This window comes from Anolis carolinensis, unplaced genomic scaffold (genome assembly GCF_035594765.1).
Source record: "Anolis carolinensis isolate JA03-04 unplaced genomic scaffold, rAnoCar3.1.pri scaffold_39, whole genome shotgun sequence".
Taxonomy (NCBI): Eukaryota; Metazoa; Chordata; class Lepidosauria; order Squamata; family Dactyloidae; genus Anolis; species Anolis carolinensis.
This window is the reverse complement of record NW_026943848.1, coordinates 10,001-34,523: the sequence shown is the minus strand read 5'-3', so window position 1 is coordinate 34,523 and position 24,523 is coordinate 10,001. Positions and strand designations below refer to the sequence as shown.

The window sequence follows — 24,523 nt, the reverse complement described above, 5'->3', positions numbered from 1 at the left end:
GCCTGTCAGTCACTGCTGATGGCTGTTTGTGGGTGGATGGATGCAGGGATTCATCTCTCCTGATGCAAGAGGCCCCGTCTGCACTGACAATTCAACCCAGATTGGAGCCAAGCTCATGGAAGAGACCACACGGGCCATGTAGTCCAACCCTCCACCGTGCAGGAAAAACACAATAAAAGCCTTCCCGTCAGTGCAGATGTGCTTGGGAAGAGCCAGAACTCCTCAGTCCAACCTCTGCTCTTCTAAGGCAAGTTCTAATTCCATTTGAATGTTTATAGGCTTTAGGTTCCAAATTGTACTGCTGTCCAGCACTTTTGAGTCACTTTGAGATAAATAATAATTCCCCACATCCTTCCTTTGTATATGCAGTAGAGTCTCACTTATCCAACATTCGCTTATCCAATGTTCTGGTTTATCCAACACATTTTTGTAGTCAATGTTTTCAATATATCATGATATTTTGGTGCTAAACTAGTAAATACAGTAATTACTACATAGCATTACTGCGTACTGAACTACTTTTTCTGTCTAATTTGTTGTCTAACATGATGTTTTGGTGCCCAGTTTGTAAAATCATAACCTAATTTGATGTTGAATAGGCTTTTCCTTAATCTCTTTGTTATTTATTATTTATTTACTACATTTATATCCCGCTCTTCTCACCTCGAAGGGGACTCAGAGCAGCTTACAAATCAAATGAACATACAATATATTATTAGCATAGCACAATATAAGCATTAAATTACTATATTGTACTATATCATTATATGGTAATATTATTAGTAATATTACATTTAATATATAATTAATATTATATTGTATTATTCGTAGTATAATATTGTATTCCATTATAATATTATTATCAATATTGTATGTATATGCAATATATTATATAGCTATAAAGTATTCTAAATTATATATATACACACACACACACACACAGAGTAGTCTCACTTATCCAATATAAATGGGCCGGCAGAATGTTGGATAAGCGAATATGTTGGATAATAAGGAGAGATTAAGGAGAAGCCTATTAAACATCAAATTAGGTTATGATTTTACAAATGAAGCACCAAAACATCATGTTATACTGTACCACAAATTTGACAGAAAAAGTAGTTCAATATGTAGTAATGACTGTATTTACGAATTTAGCACCAAAATATCAAGATGTATTGAAAACATTGACTACAAAAATGCATTGGATAATCCAGAACGTTGGATAAGTGAGACTCTACTGTAATTCCCCACATCCTTCCTTTGTGTATACTTCCTGTGTATCTAAATAATAATTATTCCCCACATTCTTCCCATTCATCCAATAATAATCTCTCTTGGGAAGAATAACTGGGCTTTCCTTTCGCTCGGCACACCTTTTATTTACTGGTTTTTCAATCCGAAAAAACAGGGAGGAGGGCATTAAAATATATATCTTTGCATCCGTGAATAATAACAGTACGGTCATTCCTTAAGGCTGAACACACAGCGATGTAGAGGACTAAAATAAATAAAACGCTGTTCGTTTGGGTTTTGAGAGATCCCCAAGACCCAAAATGCCGGCACCTGAGCAAGTCATAAATGGAAAATGTATATAAAGGGTTTCAGTTCTAATACTGAGTTCTGAAGGGAAGAAGCACATCCTCCCAAAACGGGGGGTGATCAAAGGCAACAAGGTTGGCTCCAAAACAGTAACAATAATTAATATATCCTCTCCGACACTGAAAGGCACCCAAACACTTCGGAGGGTTGTAAGACCCAAGAGCAATGTAAATCACACAACGTAGCAGCTTCCAAAAATGGCGAGTCTCACCTACTGAATCGGCGGGCTCAATTCTGCAGATAAAAGATAAAACAACGCCATTCGGTTTCAATTATGTCCTTCACACTAGTCTAGTTTCTCCTCCAGTGCTTATCACCAGGGCCGGCTGAAGCTATAAGCCGGGTACGCAACTACGGGTGGCGCAAAATCCGCTAGGGTTGCGCCAAAATATTATTATTATTTGCTATATTGTTCGCTTACGGTTGAAAATTACCTAAGGCCGGCCCTGTGTTTGCAAGACGACACGAAGGCTGAGCTTTGGGGTTTTAGGGTTGTTGTATGTATTCCGGGCTGTATGGCCATGTTCCAGAAGTATTCTCTCCTGACGTTTTGCCCACATCTATGGCAGGCACCCTCAGAGGTTGTGTGGGCGAAACGTCAGGAGAGAATATTTCTGGAACATGGCCATACAGCCCAGAATACATACAACAACCCTGTGATCCCGGCCATGAAAGCCTTCGACAACACTTTGGGGTTTTCTTCCCAAAGCAAACGGGAAGCAAATTCTGGCTGTTTGGGACTGCATCTCCCAGCTTTCCTGGCAAAACAGAAGGCACTTGGGAGCTGGAGTCCAAAACGCCAGAGTGGGATGAGTATCCCGCTAAAAGGCAGATATGGTCAAGATCCTTCATGTTTTTAAACACTGAGCTCAAGCACAAACTGGGACAGTGATGATACACAACGTGGGACAGTGATGATACACAAATCGGGACCGTGATGATACTCACCACGGCCCCATATCACCCCCAAAGCCCAGATCTTTGGCCTGGAGGGACACGATTGATCTTATAAGGCAAGCAATGTGATATTGCATCTCAAAAGGGCCACAGGGACCCCCAAAGCCCACCCAACTCTCCTCTGCTTAAAGGCATCCCTTCCCGGAAGCTTTTCGGACCATCCGTAGGGTCAAGACGCTCTCCCGAATCTCTCGTTCTAGTTCTAGAACGATGCTAAACAGGCTGGCTCCGTCGCCGAAGGTTTTACCTTCTTGTTCTGCTATAACACGCATCTCCATGGATCTGCTACTCCTATAACAACACAACAACAGCTTCGGAGGCACCAGGACCTTCCGAAGCTCTCTGGAACTCTGGAATAATCCCTCCTCTCAATTCTGCTCGGTGTCTGCAATTCCAGAGGAAGGCTTCTGAGCTTGCAGGGCGAATGGGATATCCCGCTCCTCCTCCCGAAATCCCGTTAGCGCAACTCGTTCAGGTTCCGGAGGTTCTGGCGCTGCTGCCGTCGGAGGCTGGCGGCGTTGTCCAGAGGGGCCTCTTCCTCCTCCTCGCCCTCCTCCCCGTCCAGGCTGCCGGGCAGAAACTGCCGGAAGATGCTGACGCTGCTGTGCCAGAAGATGGGCTCCGGCAGCTGGGCCGCCGCGCTCCACTTCCGGGCCTCCGGGTCGTACGACTCCACCAGCCCCGACAGCTCAAAGGTGTTGTCGTAGCCCCCCGAGACGTACAGCTTGCCCCCGAGCACCGCGATGCTGCCCCCGACGTGCACCTGGGAGGGAAAGAGAGACGAAGAAGACAGTCACTCGCCTTTGGGGGCTAAAATTGTTAATGTGGGATTTGTGTATTGGTAGTGTTTAAATGAAATTTGTGTCTGGCATGTATTGCATACAGGTTGCATCATCCAGAGTATGCTATAGTCTGTAAAGAGTTAATGACTGAGAAGCTGTGTTGACCTTGATGTGTGGCTGGAACCTGGGGAGTATCCAGACTCAAGTGTGTTTGTACATTACTGATTGTGTCAGTTGAGATCTTGCTCTGTTCTGAGTTTGTGTCTGCCTAGAGTGAAAGCCAAGCCTGTGTTCGTCTGCAATTCTGTTTGTCTTTTATAGTAAAGCTTTGTATATATTTTTAACATTGTTTCTGACGTTTCTTCGTTCTGTGCTCCATTGACAACATACAACTGCTGCTACGCTGCGAATTACTCTGACAAAAATTAGGTGTGCATTAGATTTGCGTCTATTGGAAAATAACTGCACATATCCTTTTAGCGAATGCCGAACATGTGGAGACCACCTTTTGGAAACCACTAGTCAAGAAAAGCATGATCTTGTTAGAATAGTGATAGTCATAAGCATTCGTGTAATGGCACACAGGGAACTCCGCTGTTACACTGAAGAACCATGTCTTCAAACTTGCCGCTACAAAAATATATTTGGTTCGCAAAGGGTGGTTGTTCCTTTGAAGTCAAAATTGTAGTTGCACTTGCCCAAAAACATATACACTCCCTTTAAAACCTTTTAGTCTAAAATACACAGTCAAAAGATAAAAAAGTCTTCTTTAAAAATAACATTATCTTTGTTTACTCATAAACATCAGAAACAACCTCTGAGGATGCCTGCCACAGATGTGGGCCAAATGTCAGGAGAAAAAGCTTCTGGAACATGGCCATACAGCCCGAAAGACTCACAGCAACGCAGTGATTCAGGCCATGAAAGCCTTCGACAATACCACACGGCTTTATTGTTTGAATACAAGAACTTAGCCCTAGTGCCTATGTATATTATTATTATATATTATTATTATTATTATTAGGCCTAAGCTACATCATAAATCACCCAAAGGTCCTGGCGCCTCTCCCAAATACCAGAGCCCACCTGCTCCCACCTCATGGCAGTTACATAAATCCTTGCAGCATCGTATTCTCCCTTTTGGCCAAAGGCCATGTGTTCTATATCAGAGCTGATACTTGAGTGAGAGATCATAACACTCTACTTGGTTTTATAAGATAATTTATACCTGGAGCATGGGGGGGATTTTGTCCCATTCGTTCTTGGCTGGGTTGTAGACGTCCACTTCGGCGGAGTCATCTCTGCGGACAGCAAAGCAAAGGAAGGAATAAATAAAGAGGCCATTAAGAAGAGAGAAAGCTTCTCTTTTTGAACACCTTTCCTCATCTCTCCTTTCTCTCTATTATTTACAGATTTCCACTTAATACAGCCCACCCCCTACTCTTTATATTCCTTTTATAAATTATTATTACATTTGTTTTTATTGTGAAAACGGGGAGATGGAGGCGGGGTACAAAAATAAAGTTGTTGTTGTTATTATTATTATTATTATTATTATTATTATTATTATTATTATTATTATTATGCTGCTATAGGTCCTTGGAGGCCTCTGGATGCACATGGCTATTCCCAAGTGCACCCAAGCCCTACAAGATCTATTATTATTATTATTATTATTATTATTATTATTATTATTATTATTATTATGCTGCTATAGGTCCTTGGAGGCCTCTGGATGCACATGGCTATTCCCAAGTGCACCCAAGCCCTACAAGATCTATTATTATTATTATAATTATTATAATTATTATAATTATTATAATTATTATAATTATTATTATTATTATTATTATGCTGCTATAGGTCCTTGGAGGCCTCTGGATGCCATTCCCAAGCACACCCAAGCCCTACAAGATCTATTATTATTATTATTATTATTATTATTATTATTATTATTATTATTATTATTATGCTGCTATAGGTCCTTGGAGGCCTCTGGATGCCATTCCCAAGCGCACCCAAGCCCTACAAGATCTATTATTATTATTATTATTATTATTATTATTATTATTATTGCTGCTATAGGTCCTTGGAGGCCTCTGGATGCACACGGCTGTTCCCAAGCGCACCCAAGCCCTACAAGATCTATTATTATTATTATTATTATTATTATTATTATTATTATTATTATTATTGCTGCTGCTGCTGCTGCTATAGGTCCTTGGAGGCCTCTGGATGCACACGGCTGTTCCCAAGCGCACCCAAGCCCTACAAGATCTATTATTATTATTATTATTATTATTGTTGTTGTTTTTATTGTGAATTGTATTTTATCTTGTTTAATGTGGAAATTTGGGCCTGGCCCCATGTTAGCTGCCCGAGTACCTACGGGGAGATGGAGGTGGAGTACAAAAATAATGTTGTTGTTGTTATTGTTATTATTATTATTATGCTGCTATAGGTCCTTGGAGGCCTCTGGATGCACATGGCCATTCCCAAGTGCACCCAAGCCCTGTAAGATCTCCTCGCTGTGTAAACAGACAACACACAGACCTTCCCAAAGTCGGGGGTAAATAAGACTGTAACAAATGGCTAAGAGTCCAAATCTCAACTGGGAGAGCCGCAGCCCTTCCTCCAGTTGACCTCTCTGAAAGTCAAGCTGAAAAAGCAGCCACTTTCAGGACTATTTTGGGCTCCGGCTGGGTCATGTGCTCAGGAATCTGGCGCCTCTTTCCTTAAAGATTAAGGAAGAATCCGGGTTGCGCCACATTGCAAAGGGCAAAAGGCATCCAGAAGCCCGGTCCTTGGCCTTGCTGTAAGCTGAAACGCAGAAAAACAGGGAAGCTTCGAGCCATGGCGTATAAGGAATATTGCCGTATTATCTATTATTAAATCCCTCTCACAAGATCTCTTGGTAGCTTGCAATCAATCCAGTTTGAAGCAGACAATTCTTTAATTTTCAGCATTTTAAAAGCACACTAAGTGAAGTTAAAACACTATTGGATGGAGTCAAAGGCTTGCGTGAAAAGCCACATTTTACCCTAGCGACAGAATGAATCCAATATTAGCATCAATTGGCCCTCAAAAAGGAGGCAATTATTATACTAATATATTGTATATACATAGAATAATAATATTATTATTATGTAATACAATATAATAATAATGATACACTATTATAATTGTATATTTATATTACATGTAATATTACTAATAATATTGCAGTAGAGTAGTATAGTACAATATAGCAATATATAATGCGTATATTGTGCTATGCTCATATTGATGGTAACATAATGTAATACAATGTAATACAAATACACTACTATAATTGTATATTATATATTAATTTAATACTAATAATATTTCAGTATAGTACAATATAGTACTATTAATGCTTATATTGTTTTATGCTAATAATATAATATATGGTATATACATATAATATTGATAATATTTTCATGTAATACAATGTAATACACTACTATAATTGTATATTTATATTACATGTAATACTAATAATATTTCAACATAGGGATATAGTACAATATGGCAATATATAATGCTTATCTTGTGCTATGCTAATAATTAAAAATATTGTATGTACATGTAACTTGTGAGCCATTCTGAGTCCCCTTCGGGGTGAGAAAGGCGGGATATAAATGTCACAAATAATAATAAAGTAATATATAATGCTTATATTGTGCTATGCTAATAATATATTATATTATATGTACATATAACTTGTGAGCTGTCCTGAGTCCCCTTTGAAGTGAGAACGGCAGGATATAAATGTCACAAATAATAATTAATAATAATAATAAAGTAATATATAATGCTTATATTGTGCTATGCTAATAATATATTGTATGTACATCTAACTTGTAAGCCACCCTGAATCCCTTTGCAGTAAGAAGGGCGGGATATAAATGTCGCAAATAATAAATAATAATATAGTAATAAATAATGCTTATATTGTGCTATGCTAATAATATATTTTATGTACATATAATTTGTGAGCCATCCTGAGTCCCCTTTGGGGTGAGAAGGGCGGGATATAAATGTCACAAATAATAATAATAAAGTAATATATAATGCTTATATTGTGCTATGCTAATAATATAATATATTGTATGTACATATAACTTGTGAGCTGTCCTGAATCCCCTTTGGGGTGAGAAGGGCGGGATATAAATGTCGCTAATAAATAATAAATTCTTCCAACTGGTCGGAGCTATCCCAGGTGTCTCCAGATGCTACTCCTTCCCTGCTTTGTTTACCTGACGAAGTACATCATCCCGTTGAGGGTGGCAGACTTGGGGGCGAAGGACCAGGGGGGCGTCTGCCCGCAGTTGACCATGCTCCAGAGGTCGGCCTCGGGGTCGTAGCTCTGCATGACCATGGCCTCCTTCCCAGCCAGGGACCCAGTGGCGTAGAGCTTCCCTCGGCAGGCGCTGGCCGAGCAGTTGTCCATGGCGAAGGGCATGGGCCGCAGGGCCTCCCAGGCGTCCAGCTCCTGGTCGTAGCGCTCGGTGCTGTCGGCCGCCACCACGTACAGCAGGCCGTCCAGCACCGCCGCGCTGTGGTACTCCCGGGCCTTCAGCATGGGCGAGACCTCCGTCCACTCGTTCACCGCCGAGTTGTAGCGCCAGGTGCTGTCGTAGAGGCGGGAGCCATCCGAGCCCCCTGCGAGGAGGAAGACGGGGTAGTCGGTCAGCGCCTGTAGCGGCACAAAGGCCCCCCAACCCCTTCCGTCATGCAAGCATCCACCACTAACGCTCTCCTGAAAGGTCTCAAAGGAGGTCGGGACTGTTAGCAATACTATATATTTCTACTCTGCAATAGAGACCAAATATTCTTCTGATGGGTCATTCTACCACATTCCTATAACACCTTGGGGTAGAATGATTCCACTTTAACTTCCTTGGTTCAATGCTATGGAGTCATGGGGGCTGTGAATTTGATGTCTCACCAAATTACAACTCCCAGAGTTGCATCGCCTTGAGCCACGGCCATTAAATGACAGATGACGTCCCTCAAAGAGGAGCTTCCGAAGCAGCATCCCCCTTGGCTTTGCCTCAGCACTACGATTACGGTATTACACAGACTTAATGTGCACCCTCATTTTACCCAGGTCGTTTAGCCTAAAAAGGCGAGCTTTGGCTTTGAGTAAATAGAGGTGATGTGAAACACGTTTCCTCTGACAGGTTACGGGCCCAGAATCTCATCTGTCAGAGACACCAGACATTCCTCTGACAGATTACGGGCCTAACAGTCTACTTTGATATATGTAGATGTCAAACACTTTTCCTGATAAAGACACCAGACTTTTCTCTGACAGATTATGGGCCCAACAGTCTACTTTGATATATGTAGATGCCAAACACTTTCCTGATAAAGATACCAGACTTTTGTCTGACAGATTATGGGCCCAATAGTCTAGTAGGTGTCAAATACTTTTCCTCACACAGGTTATGGGCCCAGAAGCTCATCTGTTACAAACACCAGACATTCCTCCAACAGGTTATGGGCCCAGAAGCTCATCTGTTTGATGAGGTAAACTTCGGACCCTCTGGGTGTTCTGGACTTCAACTCCCAGAATTCTTGTGCCCATGTTAAACACACCAGACCTTTCTCTGAGTGATTATGGGCTGAGCAGTGCTCTCCCTGGGATGTCGTGGTGGGAGGAGGCCTCACCGGTGACATAGATGTCATTTCCGCAGACGACAGCAGCGTACCCTCCGCCGAGGCGCTCGGGGAACTCAGCGAGGTACCGCCAGGCCTTGCTCTTGGGCAGGAGGGCGTCCACGGTGGCCAGCTCGTCGCAGTCGCGGTCGCACCCACCCAGGGTGACGAGCACCTCGGCCAGGCCGGTGGAGGGCCGTGGGCGGAGTCGGGCGCAGGGCCCGCGGTCGTGCCGGTCCAGCCGCCCGGACTGGAAGAGCCGTGCCTCGGCGAGCAGGGGGCGGCAGGCCGGGGAGCGTGCCACCTCGGGGGCGGCCTCCACGCGGGCCAGGAGGGCGAAGCGGCGCACGAAGGGCAGGCGGACGTGGCAGAGCAGCTGCGGGAGGAGCGCGGCGCGGAAGATGGGGTCGGCGCGCACCCAGCGCATGGCCAGGGCGAAGGCGGCCTCTTCTTTGCGCACCCGCAGCCCGTCCGCGCTGAGGTAGGAGACAAAGCGGGACAGCGGGAGGCGGCACAGCGCGGCGGTCAAGGCCGAGGGCTCGCTGGGGCCTACTCGAGGAGAGGCCTCGTTGCGGCCTGCTCTTGTCAGAGAGCCCAGCTCGTCGTCATCCTCGGCAGCGTGGCGTAAAACACACCGCCGTGCCGCCTGGGCCAAATCCGGGCAGGAGAAAGTCTCGGCGAAGTCCTCCGTCTCCAGCGCCGTGGCTGGCTCCAACCTGGCTGCAATCCAATCCGCACAGGCCGCCTTCACAGCCGGGAACTGGAGTAAATCTGCGGCCCTCAGCAAGCGCCCGGCGAGGCTCTCCAGGCAGGCCTCGTCGTCGTCGTCCAGGCCCAGAGACGACACCCGGCCCGAGTAGGCGAAGTCCACGAGGCGGCCCAAGCACTCCGCCTCCACGCCGTGCAGCCTGACGCGCCGGGCCCGCGCCTCCAAGAGGCCTCCGCCGAACATGGCGCGGAAGTAGCCCGAGGAGGCGGCCAGGACGGCGCGGTGAGCCCCGAACTCGGCCCCGCCGGCTAAGAGGGTCACGTCCAGCAGCGCCCGCTCCGCCCGGAGGAGCCCCAGGCCCCGCAGGACCCGGCAGGCGTGCTCCGACTCCGACTCGCCTTTCTCCTCAGGAGGCGCCATCTTGGAACAAAATGGCCGCCTCGTTGTTTCGCCGAGCCCCTCACAACAGTCCCCGCCAATCAGGCTCCAGCCACGCCCCCCTACAAGGCTCTCCACCAATCAAGCTCTAGATATGGCGGACTTACTCTTGGCCCCGCCCCTATAGCTCTCCCCAATAAACAGGCTCTCTCCTAGCCACGCCCCCCAAACCCTTCCCAATACAGGCTCTTAGCCACGCCCCCCAAACCCTTCCCAATACAGGCTCTTAGCCACGCCCCCCAAACCCTTCCCAATACAGGCTCTTAGCCACGCCCCCCAAACCCTTCCCAATACAGGCTCTTAGCCACGCCCCCCAAACCCTTCCCAATACAGGCTCTTAGCCACGCCCCCAAACCCTTCCCAATACAGGCTCTTAGCCACGCCCCCCAAACCCTTCCCAATAAACAATCTCTCTTAACCACGCCCCCAAACCCTTCCCAATACAGGCTCTTAGCCACGCCCCCCAAACCCTTCCCAATACAGGCTCTTAGCCACGCCCCCCAAACACTTCCCAATACAGGCTCTTAGCCACGCCCTCAAAATCCTTCCCAATAAACAATCTCTCTTAACCACGCCCCCAAACCCTTCCCAATACAGGCTCTCTCTTGGCCACGCCCCCAAAACCCTTCCCAACAAACAGGCTCTCTTAGCCACGCCCCCAAAACCCTTGCCAATAAACAGGCTCTCTTAGCCACGCCCCCAAACCCTTCCCAACAAACAGGCTCTTAGCCACGCCCCCAAAACCCTTCCCAATAAACAGGCTCTCTTAGCCACGCCCCCCAAACCCTTCCCAACAAACAGGCTCTCTTAGCCACGCCCCCAAAACCTTTCCAATAAATAGGCTCTCCCTTAGCCACGCCCCCAAAACCCTTCCCAATAAACAGGCTCTCTTAGCCACGCCCCCCAAACCCTTCCCAACAAACAGGCTCCCTTAGCCACGCCCCCAAAACCTTTCCAATAGGCTCTCCCTTAGCCACGCCCCCAAAACCCTTCCCAATAAACAGGCTCTCTTGGCCACACCCCCACAACCCTTTCCACCAATCAGGATCTAACCATGGCTGCTGAGCACTTGGCCACGCCCCCACAATAAAAATATAATATAAATCAATTTTTTATAATTTTTATATTTATTTATTTATTTATTTGCTACATTTATATGCCACCCTTCTCACCCCAAAGGGAACTCAGAGCAGCTTACAAATTAAATTTACATACAATATTATATTAGCATAGCACAATACTGGTAATAAATTACTATATTGTACTGTATCAATATATTGTAATATTATTAGTAGTATTACATGTAAAATATAATATATAATTAATATTATATTGCATTATTATTAGGGTATATTATTATTATTATTATTATTATTATTATATGTGTGCTCATTGTAAGCCGCCCCGAGTCCCCTCTCGGGTGAGAAGGGCGGGATATAAATGTTGTAATAAATAAATAAATAAACCCTCCCAGGCTTCCAGTGGAGCTTCAGGCAAAAGCAGAAGCTAGCTGGCCATCTGTCAGGAGGGATCGGATTGTGTCGTCCTGCCTGGCAGGAAGGGGCTGGACTGGGTGGCCCTTTCCAAGTCCAGGAGCCCTTGATTCTTGAGCTGTTTCTTCATGAAACCTGATGTTTGAAAGCTGGCTGGCCATCTGTCGGGAAGGATCGAATGGTGACTTCCTGCCTGGCTGAAGGGAGCCAGATTGGGTGACCCTGGGATTCTTTCCAAGCCTAAGAGCCCTTTATTTTATAGGGAGCAAATGGGAACCAGAAAGAATGGCTGAAAGTGTGATTCACCTTTCTCTTTACCCTTCACCAAACCCATTGCTGTGCTTGCTCCAAAGAGACCAGGGACGCTCAAGAGTACGCTACACTTCAGGGTTCTCAACGACTCGGTGTGACTTTATCCAAACAAAACAGGAACGTGCACTCAATATTACCATCACTATAACCATTCAGTTATTATTATTATTTTTAATTCCATCCACATGAAAGGAAGCTAACAGGGTTATTTAGGGCCGCCTTGGCAGGAATGGACACCAAAGGCCAGAAACAAGGTTGGGTGAAGGAACGCAGCACCTGATTTTGGGGAGAAAAGGGGGAAAACAATGCAATCCCTGGTCCATTTTTGGCCAGAGCAACGGCAGAATCCTAATGTAGGTACGGGAAACGGGGCCCGGTGTTGCGAATGAGGTGGCTGGCGACCCATTTATTGTGGACCCCTTCCCAGTGAAGGAAGGAAGGCACTCCGAACGCAAACACCAGAGCTTGTCTCCTTTTTTTGCGCCCCGGGGATCGGCACCCTTTGTATCCATCCCACAAGACGGGTGTCCTGTTTGGAACGGCGTCGGAAAGGTGTCCGTCTTGAGCCGAGGCCTCTCCCGCCCACCAATTCCAGTCGCATTCGGGCCCTTCGTTATCCCGCAATTCCTTTCCGTCTTGGTCTCGGACCCGGCTTCTGGCCACATTCGGGGTTCTCCGTCGGGTTGGAAACCAAACCGCTTCCTTGTGGGTCTGTCCTGCGACGCAAGCCGCCGGGGAAAGGCGAAAAAGAGGGGCGCCGTCCCCCAAATGTCATCCCCAAACAGCATCACAGCGTCGCCCCGAAACCCGCTGAACCGCTCCTCCCCGATTAGCTGTCCGTGTCGATGCGGTGCGCTGCGGGAAGGAAGAAAGGAGGACGTCACTGGGGTTACAAAAATTTATTTATTTATTGCAATATTTATATCCCACCCTTCTCACCCGAGAGGACTCAGGGAGGCTCACAAAAATGTATTTATTTATTTATTTATTACAATATTTATATCCTGTCCTTCTCACCCCATAGGGGACTCAGGGAGGCGCACAAAAATTTATTTATGTATGTATTTATTTATTACAATATTTATATCCCGCCCTTCTCACCCGAGGGGACTCAGGGAGGCTTACAAAAATTTATTTATTTATTCATTTATTACAATATTTATTTCCCACCCTTCTCACCGTATAGGGGACTCAGGGAGGCTTACAAAAATTTATTTATTTATTTATTACAATATTTATATCCCACCCTTCTCACCCGAGGGGACTCAGGGAGGCTTACAAAAATTTATTTATTTATGTATTTATTTATTACAATATTTATATCCCACCCTTCTCACCCTATAGGGGACTCAGGGCGGCTTACAATAAAACACACATATAAAATTGTACAATACATTGTGAATCAATTTAAAAGTTATTAAATTGCATCAGACATTCATAAAATACAGATGGGCATGTTCCGAGCCTAAAAGACTGGGTCTGTCAACTGAGTTCCAGCGTAAATAATAGTAATTAGTGCTGCTAATTGTTAATTCGAAAGCCTGGCCCCACAACCAAGTTTTGACTTTCCTATGGAAAGATAGGGGAAAATAGGCAAAATTTAATGCCCAAAAATGCCATCGTAAAAGCAAAACAATACACATATATCCTGTTGTGGTGGTGGTGGTGGCGACTCACATTGCTTTGGTATCCGGAGGGCCTCGCTGTCGGAAGACATGACCTGGTGCAAGACGCCACGGAACTGGTAGAGCACCTTGAGGCTCTTCTCCTCCCCGACACAAGGGTCGTAGAAACCTGGGAGGCCGGCCTGAGGAAGGAGAAGGGGAAAAGTAGAGAGCGGGGAGAATGGGTGGTCAAGGCGGCCTTTCATTCATATTCCCTTCCTGCCTTCTTTCCTTCCATTCATATTTCCTTACTTCCATCCATATTTATAACAACAACAACAACAACAACAACATAATAATAATAATAATAATAATAATACACATCACACAGTCCTAAGCACTTGGGGTGTTCGACTTGTGATTTTGTGATACGAAATCCAGCATATCTATCTTGTTTGCTGTGTCATACAATAATAATAATAACAATAATAATAATAACAATAATAATATATTTCTTATACGCCACCTCCATCTCCCTGACACGGGGACAAAGCCCTAAAAACAACAATGGACATATACATAAACAATGGACATATACATTTCTTTTCTTCTATCCATCTATAATTCCATCCATCCATATTTTCTTCCTTCCTTTCTTGCATCCATTTTTCCGTCCTTCCTTCCATCCATATTTCTTTCCATCCATCCATCCATCCATCTATATTTCCTTCCTTCCATCCATCCATCCATCCATCCATCCATCCATCCATCCATCCATCCATCCATCCATCCATCCATCTATATTTCCTTCCTTCCATCCATATTTCTTTCCATCCATCCATCTATATTTCCTTCCTTCCATCCATATTTCCTTCCATCCATATTTCCTTCCTTCCTTCCTTCCTTCCTTCCTTCCTTCCTTCCTTCCTTCCTTCCTTCCTTCCTTCCTTCCTTCCTTCCATCCATCCATCCATCTTTCCTTCCTTCCATCCATCCATATTTCTATCTATCTATCTATCTATCTATCTATCTATCTATCTATCTATCTATCTATCTATCTATCTATCTATCTATCTTTCCATCCATCCATCCATCCATCCATCCATCCATCCATCCATCCATCTATCTATCTATCTTTCCTTCCTTCCTTCCATCCATCCATCCATCCATCCATCCATCCATCTATCTATCTTTCCTTCCTTCCTTCCATATTTCTTTCCATCCATCCATCCATCTATATTTCCTTCCATCCATCCATCCATCCATCCGTCCATCCATATTCTTTATTTCCTTCCATTCATCCATATTTCCATCCATCCATCTATCTATATTTCCTTCCTTTCTTCCATCTTTCCTTCCATCTATCCATATTTCCGTCCTTCCTTCCATCCATATTTCTTTCCATCTATCCATCCATCCATCTATCCATCTTTCCGTCCTTCCTTCCATCCATATTTCTTTCCATCTATCCATCCATCCATCTATCTATCCATCTTTCCATCCTTCCTTTCATCCATATTTCCTTCCATCCCTCCATCCATCCATCCATATTTCCTTCCTTTCTTCCACCCAGCTGTATTTTCTCCTTCCTTCCTTCCTTCCTTCTGTATTTCCTCCCTCCTTCCCTGACCTTGGAGGCTTCGGTGAGGATGAGCTTGGAGTCCTTGACCAGGCACTGCAGGGGCACCGTCACGTCAATGACCTTCGCCTTCTCGTTCCTCCGGCTCTGGTCGTTGACGAACTTCCCGTACCAGGCGTTGACCACGATCAGGCCTGGCGGGGGACGGAAAGGGGGCGCTCGTGAGCCCCCAAGGCTCGCAAGAAACAGAACCGAGTGCTAACACAGCCCAAGGGTTCCTTCCCACCGCCGCTCTTACCCATCCTGGCCTCTTCGGCCTCGATGATCCTCCGGACCGACTCCTGCATCAGCCGCACCTGAAGGAAGAGAAAGCATCTCTAAAGGCCGAACCACCCCAAAAAATGAAAGGAGGGTTCAAGAAGGACACCAACGAGCTGGGAAATATCCCAAGGAGGAGATATTACACTGAGACGGTGAAAGTTCTCAACAACAACAACAACAACACTCTGCACTTGCCCTATAAGCCTTATATATCACCTGTCACATCAGCACTTTTAATCTTGTACCCATTACTCTGGCCCGGCCCAGTTCTATTGTGTTTTAGCGTATTGTTATTGCTTGTAGTTTATACTGTTTTAATTCTTTTAATTTGCCTTTGTTTTGTATTGTTATATTGTGTGTTGAGGCCTTGGCCTTTGTAAGCCGCATCGAGTCCTTCGGGAGAGGCTAGCGGGGTACAAATAAAGTTTAATAATAATAATAATAAATAATAATAATAATAACAACAACAACAACAACAAAGGAGGGTTGAGAGTTGAATGGACAGGGATGGAAGGGAGAGGAAAGGAGTCTTACTGCGGCTTCGGCCTCTTGCTTCTTCTGCAGCGTTTCGCTGGCGCTACTCTCGCGGTGCTTCTCCAGCTCCCTATATAATATTAATAATAATAACTGGGATTTGCACACATCATCTGAAAATACATCACACAGTCCTAAACGCTTGGGAAGTGTTGCTGTGTCATACTATGCCTTTCTGTCAATAGTATATATATATATAATAATAATAATCATCATCATCATATAATAATAATAATAATAATAATAATAATAATAATAATAATAAATATGTAAAGCAAAGTGAAGAACCTGCTTTGATCGAAGTCAAAAATCAGAAACTCCTCAAAGCACAGCAGACAAAAAACCAGTACAAGAAAACCGCACTACAAACTAGAGCTGACAGCTGGCACAACAAAACATTGCATGGAAAGTTCCTTGACAAAACTGAAGGAAAAGCTGATAAGGAGAAGACCTGGCCATGCCAAAAGATCTCAGCCGGCATTTGGAAACAACAGACATTGACAAAATTACGATCTGCCAACTGCAAAAGGCCACCCGACTGGGATCTGCACGCATCATCCGAAAATACATCACACAGTCCTAGACACTTGGGAAGTGTTCGACTTGTGGTTTTGTGATACAAAATCCAGCATGTCTATCTTGTTTGCTGTGTCATACAATAATAATAAATTTTATTTTATATCCCACCCTGTCTCACCGAAGGGACTGAGGGCAGCTCACACAGGGACCAAGCTCAGAATACAACACAAAAAACAACAGCAAAATGCATTTAAAACATATAAAATCAAAATAAAAACATACAACTGACCCATAGCCAGGCATAGTGGCCACATAGCCTTTGTAAAAAAATAATAATAGTAATAGGAGCAACCCCAGGGGCCATCCAGTCCAACCCCCTTCTGCCATGTAGGAAGAGCACAAAGCACCCCCAACAGATGGCCATCCAGTCTTTGAAATAAATAACAACAACAACACTTGGGAAGTGTTCAACTTGTGATTTTGTGATACAAAATCCAGCATATAGATCTCATTTGCTGTGCCATACTATGTCATTGTGTCAATAATAGCTTGGGGTGGCTCACATGGGTCCGAGCCCAGCGATAACATAAATTAAACACAGTCCATGAATTTAAAACAATATAAACAATATAAATATGGGAAACACAAGAAGGTTCTGGGTACCCGTCCCTACCGCAGGGGGACCTCCCACTCATTCCCCATTGACGTGGTGGAGACTCACTTTTCCTTCTGAGCCCGGAGGTAGGGCCGGATGATGAGGCGGTGCATGGCGAAGTAGATGACCAAGGGCCCGGCCGTGGCGTAGAAGACGGCGCTGGGAAGGAGCTGGTCCGTCAGGTGGATGGGGAAGAAGTAGGTCTGGCTGGCCCGGTTCAGCCTGCAGAGGAAGTCACGCGTATTATCTGATTCCTAATCCATGAAAACACAGCCCAGCCACTGCCAGAAGGGACAGAGAGTTTCCTCTATGCTGACGATCGTGCCATCAGCGCTCAAGCAGAGCTTGGAAAAAATTGAACAAAGTCTCTCTGAAGCTTGAGCTGCTCTTACTGCCTATGACAGGGAAAGCCAGCTGATTCCTAATCTTTCTAAAACACAGACCAGCAAGGTAAAGTGAAAGGTAAATGAAGGCACTTTCTTCCATCTATGGTGGACATGTAAGAAATTGTCAAATTATTGGAAAACTATTCATGCCGAATGCCATTTTTTTCCCCCCAAAAAACCCTTCGCAATGAAACCGGAATATTACCTCCTGGGTATGTTTGATTCAGAGCTATTTGCAGATCGAAAAATGGATAAACTGTTTACTTTTTTAGCAACAGCGGCGAGGATAGTCTTCGCCAAAAGTTGGAAGTTGGATACTATTCCTGAGAGGAATGATTGGATTATTAAAATAATGGAAATAAAAGATATGGATAAACTAACATTCTTATTAAAAGAAAATTATGGTTGTGGGTTGAAAAAGACGGACTGGTCACTGTTAGAAAACTATCTCAAGAAATATTGAAGACTTGAGTGGGAAAGAATTTTTTTTTAATTGACAGTGTAAGATTCTTATAAAATTACAATTTTACAGGAGGAGGAAGAACGGAAGCCTTAAATATCCCTACCCTACTTATATGGATGTTTTTTTTTTACCTTTTTCTTCTTTTTTGTTGCTTTCCCTACTTTCCTATACCTATATTTTTTCCCCACTTTTATGTATATAAAATCTTTTTTTTTAACAAAAATGTATTAAAAAAATAAAAATAAAACACAGACCAGCCACTGCCAGAAGGGACAGAGTTTAATATATGCTGACGATCATACCATCACTGCTCAAGCAGAGAGCTTGGAAATAGTTGAACAGAAGCTCTCTGAAGCTTTAGGTGCTCTTACTGCCTATTACAGTATCATAACCTTCTTCCTTCTCTCGTTTCATCAGGGAGACCCAAAGGGAGTGAGCAAGTAGAAGTAGCAGCAGTTATCAGGGAAAGGCCAGGACTCACTTGATTTTGAGGGAGACCCCCTGCGGGACCCCGATGCTGACGGTGGCCCCCAGGACGCTGTGCCGGGAGATCTTCCGCTCCGCCCCATATTCCACGATGGTCCCAAAGAAGCCGGCCCTGGAAGAGAGGAAAGCGCCATCACCACTGGGACCAGCTTGACCGGCTTGTGCCAGAGTCTTTGCACTTCGATCTTCAAATCCTCATATCGTGTAAGGTTTTCCAGTTGCTTCTCCTGAATTTATTTATTTATGTATTTATTAGTGACATTTATATCCCATCCTTCTCACCCCAAAGGAGACTCAGGGACGGCTATGTACACACAATATATTATATTATTAGCATAGCACAATATAAGCATTATATATGACTATATTGTACTATACCAATATTCTGCAATATTATTAGTAATATGACATGTAATATATACAATTATATGTGTATTATTATTACTATATTGTATTACATTATAATATTATTATCAATATTATAAGTACACACAATATATTTTATTATTAGCATAGCACAATATAAGCATTATATATACTATATTGTACTAAACCAGTATTCTGCAATATTATTAGTAATATTACATGTAATATATACAATGATATATGTATTATATTGTATTACATTATAATATTATCAATATTATATGTATATACAATATATTATATTATTAGCATAGCACAATGACTATATTGTACTATACCACTATATTGCAATATTATTAGTATCATTACATGTAATATAAATATACAATTATAATAGTGTAGTATTTGTCAGAACCCTGCTACTAGAGCCTGGATGTGGCTCTGAGTTTCAGGGTCACTGACATTGATAAGACACCTGCGGCTCAGGACTCGGAGAAGAAACGGCTGCTGGACTTGGCGGGGAATTTGCGCGGGGTTTTACTGAGCGGGAAGAGACTGTTCAAATGAGGGGGAGGGTATATAAAGGAGGGTTGGTCGTAGTATCCCATTCTTGGCTTTTCTGATGTTCATGTTTCCTACAGTAAAAGTTTCTGGTGATATCACAGAGAGTCTTGTGTGTTCATTCAGGAGCGGCTGTGGTGAGCTGACACTAAGCCAAGAATACGGACACCATCCCGCTGTAGCGGTGAGGTGTAACATGCAAGTGGAGGATGAAGAGCTCTTGGGTGCAGGAGGAGGAAGGTCGGAAAGGGCCACTCCCGAGCCGGACGCTGAGTTCCACCAGCTGGCGGCCCTGGCGTCATCCACCGCTTATGCCCAGCCAAATGGGGTAACCCAGAGGCGCGGAGTGGTGCGGGGAGATAGCACCGGAGGAGAGGAAGGTTCACCTTCCCCAGGCCCACAAAGGATGGTGTTTCTGGAGGAGAGGATGTCGGCGATGGAGACCACCCTGGCAGTGATGTCGAGGGCGATGGAGCGCCTGGCGGTTTTGGCGGAGCCGGAGAGAGGAAGGGAACTTCGGGCTGGCTCAATGTGGGACGTGAGCATGGGAAGCAGCCAGGGCTTTGCAGACCTCCCAGCACCGAAGGGAAGGGAAATGCGAAAGGAGCCCGGTGCCCGGCCCAAGATCCAAACAAGCCTGACGCGGGTGGAGGAGAGTGACGACGAAGGGGAAAAGCCTCCGAGAATCCCAGCTACGCTCCCAACTGAGACCCTGGTGCCCCTGGCGAATGCCGGGCGTGGCACAGGGCCAAGAGAAGCAGCAGCGGGGCCCACTGGTCCGCAAGGGGGCTTGCGACGGGCGGAGAATTGGGGATTGCCACCACAGGGACCCCTACCGAGACGAGAGGAACTAAGGATCGAGTTTGGGGGAGAGTCCTCTGAACTGGATTTTTTCCTGACCACGGTGAGGGGCTATATGGAGGACAATGCTCACACTTTTAGAACGGAATCCAGCCGGGTACGGGCCATTGGTGCAGTGTTGAAGAGGGGAGCGGCTAGCTGGTACGTTCAACTGCACACGCGGCGCGACCCATGTCTGGGGTCACTCCGACGCTTTATGGGGGCCCTGGAGACCCGTTTCCGAGATCCACTGGAGCAGATCCGGGCGAGGGAGAAGTTGAAGACCGTCTCCCAGGGGCAGAGATCGGTATCTGAGTATGCGGAGGAGTTCCAATGCCTCGCCGAAAAGGTGCCGGAATGGTCTGCAGTGACAAAGATAGAACTCTTCAAAGAGGGGCTCAGGCGGGAGATCCTCTCCTGGGCGGTGCATCGTGATGAGCCTGACACACTGCGCGGATGGATTCAGCTGGCGGGGCGCATCGAGACATCGCTGGCCCAGGCGAGGAGGCACCGAGGAGGGCTACAGCAGCGGCCGCAGATGAAAGAGGGGAGCCGGAAGGAGGGATCAACCCCAGCCGGGAGGAGAACGGAGCCGACAGGGAACGTGAGCACCAGCAGGAGGGGCTGCTTCGTGTGCGGCCGTTTGGGCCACAGGGCTGCCGAGTGCTGGCAGAGAAAAGGGGAAGGCGGAGGCCCGCCCAAACCAAGAGCCGTGGCAGGGAAACGCGCCGAGGAAGAACCACCGATGAGGCACCACTCGGGGGGGTTGGTAAGTCAGGACAAAGCCATGATAGTGGTCCCCATTCAGCTGGAAAGTGGCAGCAAACAAGCAACCTGCAAAGCATTTGTGGATTGTGGATGTTCCAGGAACATCATCTCCCCTGAATTAGCCGAGGGATTGGGATGCGAAAGAACGAACCTAGAATCCCCAATAGCTTTTTCGCAGTTGGACGGATCCACAGCATCGGGATCATTAGCTAAGTACAGTGCCGAAGATGTAAAGTGTAAGATAGGGAGTTGGGAAGGAAAGGTATCATTTGTGATATCACAAATAGCCAGCTATAATGTTATACTAGGCATGCCATGGCTGGGGCAAGCCAACCCGCAAATCAACTGGGAGGAGAAGAGCATGATCTTCAGGATGAAGTTGGAAGAAGGGAGCCAGGAAGTGGAGAGGGAGCCGGGGAAAAGGGGGGAGGAAGACTCTATCAGGATAGCAGAACTGGCAGATAAATTACCCCCAGAGTATCGGGATTTTGTGGACGTATTTGATGAGAAGGAAGCAGACAGTTTCCCACCAAAGCGGAGAGTTGAAGTGAAGATAGAGCTAGTCCCAGGAGCAGAGCTTCCCAAGGCAAAAATATACCCAATGTCGGCTAGGGAAAAGGAGGAACTGAGAAAATACATTGATAAAAACCTAGCGAGGGGTTTCATAGAGCCTTCAAATTCCCCTTTAGGGGCGCCTGTGTTGTTCAGGCGGAAAAAGGACCAAACGCTGAGGCTCTGCATTGACTACAGGGGCCTGAATGCAATCAGTTCTGTAAATAAATACCCCCTACCCTTAGTGAAGGACTTGATCGCCCAGTTATCGGAGGGACAGATATTCACTAAATTGGACTTAATTGAAGCGTACCATAAATTGCAGATCAAACCAGAGGACAGGTGGAAGACGGCCTTCTCCTGTGCATTCGGATTATTCAATTATCGTGTGCTCCCCTTCGGTTTGTGCGGCGGAGGTGCCGCGTTCATGCAATTAATCAACGAAGTGTTGCATCCATTGTTGTACAAGGGAGTCTTTGTTTTTTTAGATGACATATTGATAATATCTCGGACTAAGGAGCAACACATAGAACTAGTCAGGGAAGTCCTGCAAAAGTTGAGAGAAGCAAAACTGTATGCGAAGCTTGCCAAGTGCGAGTTCAATAAAGACCAGATAGACTTTCTGGGGTATAGGATTTCCTCCCAGGGAGTGGCGATGGACCCTGCGAAGGTAGAAGACGTGAGGGGGTGGGAAGCCCCCAAAACACGGAAGCAGCTGCAATCCTTCCTAGGGTTCGCAAACTTCTATAGAACATTTATCAAGGACTTTGCGCGCCTCACTTTGCCATTAACGGATTTGTTAAAGACTAAAGGCAGGGGAGAAACAGCCAAAGTGAAGGCCCCAGGGGCCAAACTGACCTGGACAATAGAATGCCAGGAAGCTTTCGAAGCCCTTAAAAAGCGTTTTACTGAGGAGCCTGTCCTACAGCACCCTGATATGTCTAAAGCCTTTGTATTACATTGCGATGCGTCAGACCGGGCATATGGGGCAGTTCTGCTGCAGAAAGACGAGGGGGGGAACCTGAAGCCATGTGGCTATCTGTCAAAAAAGTTTAGCGATACAGAAAAAAACTGGCCAATTTGGGAGAGAGAAGCCTTAGCTATTCTAAAAGCACTAGAGTGCTGGAGACACTTTCTGGAAGGAAGTGGAACACCGTTTGAGGTGTGGACTGACCATAGAAATTTACAGTATCTAAGATCCCCTCGTAAACTATCAGCGAAGCAAATTAGATGGGCCCAATATTTCAGCCGTTTTGATTTCAGACTCAGATTCTTCCAGGGGAAACATAACATACTCGCTGACGCTCTCTCTCGGATGCCTCAGCACGGGGGAGGAATTCAGGAATCTGAAGGGAGCCTATTCCTAGATAAGCAATGGGGCCTGGCAGTACTAACTCGAGCACAAGCGGCCAAAGAAAACAAACGTACTGCCATTTCCACGGGGGGAGGAGAAATATGGGAGGAAGAGTTGAAGCGAGCGTATGGAATGGACAAATGGTTACAAACTAACAAAGAAAAGGGAGAATTGTGTGGGGATTTGGTGTTTGTAAATAAGAAATTGTATATCCCTGAATGTTTAAGACGAGAAATGTTAAGGAAGTACCATGATAACAAAGGTGCGGGTCATCTAGGCCCCACCAGGACTATTAAACTGTTGGCCAAACAATGCTGGTGGCCCGGAATGAGGAAAGACGCCAGGGGGTACGTCACGCAGTGTGAATTATGTGCAGAGGGAAAAACACCACCGGGGAAGCCCCAGGGGCTATTGCAGAAGGTGGTGGAGCCCATGAGGCCATGGGAATGCGTGGCCATGGATTTTGTAGGCGAACTACCCCCCAGCAGAGGCCACAGATACATTTGGACAATATTGGACCTATTCTCCAAACAGGCACACTTTGTGGCCCTGCCAAAACTCCCTTCAGCTGAAAAACTTGCTGATTTGTATGTGAAGCATGTATATCGCCTACATGGGTGTCCCGACAAAATAATTAGCGACCGGGGAGTCCAATTTACTGCAAAATTTTGGGGAAAATTCTTACAGCTGTTAGGAGCAGAAAGGAACCTGAGCTCGGCCTTTCATCCCGCGACCAACGGGGGGGTCGAACGTACCCAACAGACACTGTGCCAATTCTTAAGGATGTACACCAATTATAGACAGGATGATTGGGCGGACCTTCTACCGTTTGCTGAGATGGCTTTTAACGGGGCCGTACATTCGGCCACAGGTCGTGCCCCATTCGAAATAGTATACGGACAGGAGGTGGCACCTTTCCCCAGGCTACCCGAGTGGAAGGAAGGGGAGGGCCAGACCGACGAGGAATGGCCGGCCAAAATCAAGCAAGGGTGGCAAACCGTGGTGGAGGCATTGCGGGAAACACAAAAGAAGTACAAGCTCTTTGCAGATCGTAGGCGCCGAGAGGGGGACAAATTGGGCGAAGGAGATCTGGTTTGGCTGAGCACAAAAAACCTAAAATTGGGATTCCCATCCAAGAAATTGGCTCCACGCTATATAGGACCATTCAGGGTAGCAAAAAGAATAAACGAAGTGACCTATGAACTGAGGCTACCCAAGGACCTAGGAAAGGTACACCCGGTATTCCATTGCAGCCTGTTAAAAAAGTATAAAGGAACTCTGGACGGCGGAGAACAATAGTTGTGTTTAATCTTTTCCTTCCAGGACGAAGGGGAGGAGGACGCCATGTCAGAACCCTGCTACTAGAGCCTGGATGTGGCTCTGAGTTTCAGGGTCACTGACATTGATAAGACACCTGCGGCTCAGGACTCGGAGAAGAAACGGCTGCTGGACTTGGCGGGGAATTTGCGCGGGGTTTTACTGAGCGGGAAGAGACTGTTCAAATGAGGGGGAGGGTATATAAAGGAGGGTTGGTCGTAGTATCCCATTCTTGGCTTTTCT

At 45.8% G+C, this 24,523-nt stretch overlaps 2 protein-coding genes across 2 annotated transcripts in view; both read right to left on the bottom strand.

Moving 5' to 3' along the window:
• Window positions 1–1,348: 1,348 nt before the first annotated feature.
• klhl21 (kelch like family member 21) lies at window positions 1,349–10,215 on the bottom strand. The gene is made up of 4 exons (XM_062966893.1): window positions 9,036–10,215; window positions 7,619–8,024; window positions 4,567–4,639; window positions 1,349–3,319 (listed from the first exon to the last, which is right to left on the bottom strand). Exons 1-4 carry the CDS (start codon window positions 10,150–10,152, stop codon window positions 3,014–3,016), a joined length of 1,902 nt encoding a protein of 633 aa, XP_062822963.1. The 5' UTR covers window positions 10,153–10,215; the 3' UTR covers window positions 1,349–3,013.
• Window positions 10,216–12,131: 1,916 nt separating this feature from the next.
• LOC134294952 (dnaJ homolog subfamily C member 11) overlaps window positions 12,132–24,523 on the bottom strand; it is a gene marked incomplete at its 5' end in the record, with an annotated part of 16,295 nt that continues 3,903 nt past the window's right edge. Inside the window, 7 exon segments of the mRNA XM_062966890.1 lie at window positions 12,132–12,830; window positions 13,653–13,782; window positions 15,210–15,352; window positions 15,457–15,514; window positions 16,014–16,083; window positions 17,254–17,409; window positions 18,518–18,634. Coding sequence (XP_062822960.1) covers window positions 12,805–12,830; window positions 13,653–13,782; window positions 15,210–15,352; window positions 15,457–15,514; window positions 16,014–16,083; window positions 17,254–17,409; window positions 18,518–18,634 — 700 coding nt within the window.

What these genes read in the sequence shown, in the direction of transcription:
- klhl21 (XM_062966893.1), bottom strand. Translation starts at nt 10,152, where the DNA reads ATGGCGCCTCCTGAGGAGAAAGGCGAGTCGGAGTCGGAGCACGCCTGC. An exon ending in AAATGACATCTATGTCACCG is followed by an intron (nt 8,025 to 9,035) that starts GTGAGGCCTCCT and finishes TCCTCCTCGCAG; the next exon opens with GGGGCTCGGATGGCTCCCGC. An exon ending in AAATCCCCCCCATGCTCCAG is followed by an intron (nt 3,320 to 4,566) that starts GTATAAATTATC and finishes TTTCCCTCCCAG; the next exon opens with GTGCACGTCGGGGGCAGCAT.